Source organism: Fundulus heteroclitus, chromosome 11 (assembly GCF_011125445.2).
Source record: "Fundulus heteroclitus isolate FHET01 chromosome 11, MU-UCD_Fhet_4.1, whole genome shotgun sequence".
Classification (NCBI taxonomy): domain Eukaryota; kingdom Metazoa; phylum Chordata; class Actinopteri; order Cyprinodontiformes; family Fundulidae; genus Fundulus; species Fundulus heteroclitus.
The window spans coordinates 11,012,597-11,019,570 of record NC_046371.1 but is presented as its reverse complement, the minus strand read 5'-3'; the positions used below and the strand labels follow the sequence as shown (position 1 = coordinate 11,019,570).

The 6,974-nt window shown below is 40.6% G+C and overlaps 1 protein-coding gene across 1 annotated transcript; it reads left to right on the top strand.

Moving 5' to 3' along the window:
- Positions 1-649: 649 nt before the first annotated feature.
- camlg (calcium modulating ligand) lies at positions 650-6,957 on the top strand. The gene is made up of 4 exons (XM_012881487.3): positions 650-945; positions 2,070-2,515; positions 2,636-2,701; positions 4,137-6,957. The coding sequence occupies exons 1-4, from the start codon at positions 804-806 to the stop codon at positions 4,326-4,328; spliced, it is 846 nt and encodes a 281-aa protein (XP_012736941.2). The 5' UTR covers positions 650-803; the 3' UTR covers positions 4,329-6,957.
- The last annotated feature ends 17 nt before the right edge of the window (positions 6,958-6,974 follow it).

Below are 6,974 nucleotides of genomic sequence, written 5' to 3'. Positions count from 1 at the left end.
TGGGTTTGATTATAAATTTTGTATGGATACCGGCACATTATGGAATTAAAGGAAATGAACAGGTAGATAAGGCAGCAAAAGAAGCTGTTAGAAATTCATCAGTGGATTTATTTGTTAATTTTAGTAAATCTGAAGTTAAAATGGTAATTAAACAGAAAATAAAGGATAAATGGCAAAAGGAATGGGAGAAAGGAAATAAAGGACGTTGGTTTTATAAAATTCTAAAGAAAATTGGAGAAATGAGAAGAACAGAAAGAACAAGAAGAGAAGAAACAATCATTTCTCGATTGAGGTTTGGCCATACCGGATTAAATGGTACTCTGTTTATCTTAGGAAAACATAGGAATGGCAAATGTGAATATTGTGGGGTAGATGAAACAGTTGAGCATGTGATGTTATACTGTAATAAATATGAGGAGGAGAGACAGCAATTGATTCGAAATTTGAGTAAAAAAAAGTTAAATTAGATTTATTTCAATTATTCAGAAGTTATTCAGATAGTAACATCTACGATATAGTATTTCAATATCTAAAAGTAACACATTTATATAATAGAATTTAATTCCTGAGAGTCCATTACAGTAGATGGCGGAAATGCATCTATCTGTTGTTTGCCAACCGCCAAAAAATTTCAAAGAAGAAGAAGAAGATGATGTCATCATTGTGCGCAACCCTCCGTCCCTCTGTCACGTTTGCCGTCTAATGCTCGTGACTCAGAGGCTTTTGTTTGGACGCCGCTGAGCTGCGAACCCACCGGCTGTGTCGGCCGTGATCGAACCGGGAACCGTCAGCCGAACCTGAGCATGGAGGCCGCGGAGGAGAAGACGGGCTCCGTGTCCGCGGCTCACCTCCGGGCGGAGAAGCGGCGCCGGAAGCTGCTGCAGAACTCGGAGGACAGGATGAACAGGATCGTGGGCTTCACAAAAAACGACCCCGATAGCAGCGGTACGCAGGCCCGGCGTCTCGGTTTATCTTTTCACGATTTATTGGAGGAGAAACCGAATCAGAAACAAAACGTAGCTTCTTATCCCACCGCAGATAAACTGTCAATATAGGAATGTATGGAAGTAGGGAAAGCAAGGTGTTTTCTGGCTCATGTTAAAAAAAATTATACTGGATTTATAATTAATAAAGTGGTCATTCAGCCGCAGGTAACATAGCTGTATAGTTAGATAATAGATTACACCAGAAAAGCTAAAATATATATATATATACTTTGAGTGCTGACCTAATCTCCTACATTGTAGTTTTTAAAGAGGAATCAGAAGTAGCTAAATCCTAGTAAAAATGTATATATATACATACACCAGTAAATGTAGATTGAGAGTAAGGCTGCACTGTCGCATTTGTAATATAATCGCAATTTAAAAGAGACAATTTCCAAATCGCAGAGGTCTGCAATTTTTGGCTATGTAACAATTAGGGAATTAGACACGTCCATTAGGTGTCAGTAAAATGTTTAAAGTGGGTTTGCCTCCACATGGAAGGGAAAAGAGTTGCAGCAGTGAGATAATCTAATTTTATTACTTGTTTTAGAGTTTATATAATCAGGAATCTCACCATAGCATTAAGTTCTGGTCAACCAGTTTAATACATAGACATGCTTGTTGGTTGCACTTTATGTTCAACAAGGTTTGACGTCCAAATCAACTAAAAGCTGTTCTCTTGAATAATACTCTGATTAATCAAAACATTCAAAGTTCTTGTTTTAAATAGTCCTTGTTTACAAACATCTTTATCTAGAGGCCATTTTTGTTGCTTGTGGTTAATGAGGAGAAAAGTCTAAATCTAATCGCAATTTTGGTTGAAATATATCGTAATCAGGACGCAATAGTTGAGACGCAGCGGCTCTTTTAGCACCTGATCTGCACAGCGATGAAACAGATTAATTTGGTGTTTGTATATGTTTAAAAAGACATGATAAATTAAACTGAAAAAAAATAATCGCATTAAATCGCAATTGGATTATTTTCCAAAATCCTTCAGCCCTAGAGCTATAATTGTTTTCAAACGTTCAAAAAGCTCCTTAGGTCATGCACAGCGGTGACGTCTGATTGTCCTCTCTGCAGGAGCCTCCCTGCGTCCCACAGAACCCCGCTTCCACCTGGATCTCGACAGGACGGAGCCGTGGTCCTCGTCCGTGCCGTCCCCGAGGCCGTCCCCCTTCCTGTCGGAGACCCCCGGCGCCCGCTCCCACACCGCCACCCCGGAGAGGAGGGGCTCCCCTCTGCCCGACTTCAGCCAGCCCCGCAGGGCGTCTCTGGAGGACGACTTCGGGGCTGGCCTCCGACTGAGAACAAAGGGCGAGGAGGCCAGCGGCTCCCCGCGCCGAGGCCTCCAGCAGTACTTATCTCGCTTCGACGACGCTATGAAGCTGCGGAGTCAGCTGGCCAATGAGAAGCCGGCTCAGGAGGGCGGTTCTGATGTAGAGGAGCTGGATCCATTTAGGGTCTTCAGGCTCATCGGCAGCATCCTGCTCGCTGTTTTCGTCAGGGCTTTTGTCTGCAAGTATCTGGTGGGTCTGTCTGCTGTACATACGGCACTATTTTAATTTTTTAAGATACACTAGAAGGCAGATTGAAGAACCTTGTCTTTTATTAGAAGCTGATTTAATTGACTGATTTCTCTCTTATAGTCAATATTTGCTCCATTTCTGACCCTTGAGCTGGCCTACATGGGATTGTTCAAATACTTTCCAAAGGTAAAGTTTCACCCATATATTCTACTCCTGGTAAACTTTATATTGTATTTTAACTGAGTGCAAATGATGCTTATTGGCTGCAGAGATTTTAACCTGGTTACAGACTTATAGGTTAGTATTTGAGTCACAACTTAAGCAGTAGTTTTATCATCGGTGCACAGTGGATCGCAGAAGTCTCAAAAGACCAAGATGAATAATTTCCACGGCAAAAGAATTTCCACCTTTCTATGTGACAGAAATTAACCTAAAATTAAATAAACGACTGAGAAAATTAGTGAAAATAAAAAAACATGTAATCATTGGTTGCAAAATATTACCAACATTTTTATACCTGTGCTTTACTGAGTTCTGTTTTGTTATGGAGCGCCATTTCAAGCCACGTTACAAGGAAAACAAGTCCAATTTATTCTCTACCAAAATCTAAATCATATAAACACAATCCAGTCATTAAATTCAATGACAAATGGTTGAATGTGACTTTAAAGCGTCTTTTACTTTCAGCTTTCAGTTGTCTTGCGTCAGTTAAATAAAGTTCAGCAGTCCTACCAGGGTTTTCCCCATTTTTGCTTCCTTTTGATGAACGTAGTTTGCAGAGAAGATGAACATGTTCAAAGATCTTTCAGTTTTGAGAAGAAACAATGATGATTTAACTTTCCCAGAATAAAATTAAAGTTCTGGATGACCGGAGCTTATTCAGGGTTTTCCAAGTCAGCCGTAGTCGTACTCATTTGGAGAATGTTTGCACAGAAAGAAACCTTTTTTTTTATTCCTCTTTTTGTGTTTTAGTTGCATCCTATATTATGTTAACAGGCTTATTAGACAAACAACAGGACAACTATTATTGTCTATTATTATTCCTTTTTTTGTGTTTTAAGTTTAATTTTAAAAGACGTATTTTGGTTTTGAGATGATTTATCCAGGTCATATTTTTATGTAAAAATGGCTTTTTAAAAGGGGTGTTTGGACTTTTAATATCTACTGTATTAATAATCTGTATTATAATAATCATTTTTATTGTCATTGCAACATGCATTTAAATGAAATTATACCTCTGCATTTAACCCATCCCTAAGGGAGCTGTGTGCTGCCACTGTGCGGCGCCCAGGGAGCGTTTTGAGGCTTGCATCTCCAGGATCTAAGCGCTCTCCTCTCTAACCGCGACGCCACCACTCCGCTTGCAACAATAGAACACATTTTAGATTTTAGGTGAACATAAAGTGGAGAGCTGCGTGATTCTGACAATGCTTCTTTATACATTGTCATAATTAAGTTTCTCACCTCAGAATATCATTAGTGCGGGGCTGAGCGTAACCTGTTCTCACTTGCATAAAAGGAATTTATCATATCTGTGGGTGTTTGGTGTTTTTTCTTTGTACTTAAATATAATTAACATCTGATCAGCTGCAGGATAATTCATGTTCTTCTGCTCGTTCAGGTGGAGAAGAAGACCAAAACGACCGTGCTGACCGCCGCCCTGCTGCTGTCCGGCATCCCTGCCGAAGTCATCAACCGCTCCATGGACACCTACAGGAGGATGGGGGACGTCTTCTCAGATCTCTGCGTTTACTTCTTCACCTTCATCATCACCCACGAGATCCTGTCGCTCTTTGGCTCAGAGACTCCCTGACACAAGCCCGACACAGCTTCTTCTTGTCGTCGCCCCCCCCTCCCTCTTTTGTCCCCCTCACACCAACAAGGCTTACGTGGTGGCGCCCTCTGGTGTTTCCCCCTGTTGTTTACATTCTGCTGCCTTATGATCAGGGCTGCACCCTGGATGAGCTCTTCAGGTTCTAATGTGATCAGAGTCCAGTGTAAATACCAGACCTGCATGTTGATGTTACTGCGTACAGAAGCTGGGGAAGCAGTTGGACTTTTTTTTTTTGTTTGTTTGTTTTATGGCCGGGTCCATCTTTTGTGCTCATATTACAGTTGACTCTTAAATAGCAGAAATGTTCTGCATCGTTTTAAGTGTTTAAACAAAGTTCTGTTGGAAGAAATACTCTAATCTCTAAACAAGTTTACTGAAAAAGTAATTACTGTGCTGCACAACTAACTTGCTGAGTGTCTGACCAGCTTCAAGCACTAAACTCGTAACGATTGCTGAGAAATGCTGTGAAATAGCCCCCCCCCCTCAGCTGACATTCACATGAAGTATCTGTTTGCTCAGTGTTACTCCACCCGTCTCATAAGCTGCAGCGTTTCAAACAAAACTTTAAGTTTGAGCCGAAATTAAAACAAACATACTGTGGCATTGGCTGCTGTTATCCATCTGTTGATGATGCAAAGTTCATCGCATCGGTCAGTGGGCCGCACGATAGTAGAAAAACATTCAGGCGCAGTGTTGTTGATAAATATCACTATAACAATTTCAATATGTATGCGCTCTTTCATTTCGATGTTCACGTTGTCCCGCTTCAATCCGTGTCAGGTGTGAACATCAAGGGCGGCAAAAAAAACTCCTTGCTGCTGGTTAAATAGGGTTCTGGCATGCAGAGTGTAATGCATGGCGTCACAGGAGTCCGTTTGGCCTGCACCTGCAGAGCTGTGAGGACTGCCATTTGATAAGTAGTGCAGCTCTACTACCTGCTTCAACAGATACAGTTTGCTCTGCAACGAGATGCCGCGTGATTGGTCTCTACTAATTGTTTACAGTCAGTAATCAGCGTCAACCTGTAGACCAGAAACTGTCACCTTTGGAGCTTCGAACAACATTTGTGAACGTCCACCTTAGCCTCAAGTCTTTTTGACGCCTCCAACGGGTTTTCCTCCCTTTCTTTAGCTCCATCCCTCCATCAGCGCTGAGCGATGTCTCTGTCCCTGCTGTGAAACGGCTTCCCCACAGCATGATGCTGCCACCGCCGTGTTTAAAAATAAGGATGGTGTGTTTATGCTGATGTGCAGTGTTGGGACTTCTTGTGGGTTTCTTTCAGCAACACCACTTCCTCCATAAAGGCCTAGATTTGCAGAGTGAACACCTTATAGTTGTCCTGTTATTTATCTAATAAGCCTGTAAACATAATATAGGATGCATTCTGTTATCAGAACCTGCTCTGTCATGTTAATGAGACTCTGCAAGTCAGACTATTAACTTTTTAACTATTAGCTGCATTAATAGTTACTGTCATATTGGTTGTTTTCCCAAAGAATTGTTGTGGTACAGTAAATCTTCATATTATTTTCAAATTTAGATAAATGTATTTTTGAGCCCTGTGCTGAGATTCTAATTCTGTGGACGTTTAACAACTAAATGTGTTTAAACGTTATGCATCAGCAGCAGGTTGCTCAGAGTTGTTTTAGTTTAATTTGAGCGCGTAAAACCCAAACGAGGATCAGAATCCATATCCAATAGAAATAGGACATCACAAAGTCTTCCGAAAAACCTAAACTATCACATTAAATGGTTCATTTGACCCTTTTATATGATGAGCCATCTCCATACTTTGATGACATACTGATAACACTAGCTTGGTTAATTTAAATAGTGGAGAAATGTGTTGTTCTTTCCGATCCGTTAGTCGTGGAGGTGATTGAGATCAAGAACTTCATGTTAAATGTTGGAAGTAAAAAACGTGGAAGAAATGGAGGAAATGGCATCTCCTGTTTGTAGGACACATCTGTAGTTTTTCATTTGAGGGGTTAAAACCACATGTAGGCTTTTGTCTTTAGATGATTATATCTCTCCATCCTTCAGCCGAAGCCGTTAAACGTCTGATTAATAACTAGTGAATGTAGATTATTTGTGTTAGCAGCTGCTGTTCTTGTCCAGGGTCCAGAGAGGGGGGCTAACCTGCATTAAGAACATGTTTTTTTTTTCCTCCAAAGAAGCATTTAGCAGTGGAACATGTAGATTACTATAACATTGCGTGTCTGTGTGCTTATGTCTGCGGTACATTTCAGGTGTGATGGGAATGTTTCTTGTTTTTTTGTCAGCTTAGTGTGAGCCAGTGGGTATTTGTGAGCTTACTGGTGTTTGATGATCCTGGTGACTTCCTTCAAGACTTTTGTACAGTATCTTCTCTGCAGTCATGTCCATGCTTCATCTTCTAATTTAATCCTAAATTAATATATTAAGGTTATTTTTTTCCCCCATGTAAATTATTTGGTGTGATTTATTCTACATCTTGTCAAATATTTTTTTGATAAATTTACTTAAAAACAGTTTTTATTGGCTGTTGTAGTATCGCTAGGATGGGTTTAAAGCCATGTGTTTCGAACTGAACAGTTCATACCAAATAAACGGCCCCTTGTGTGACTTATTCTTGCTTCTTACTCT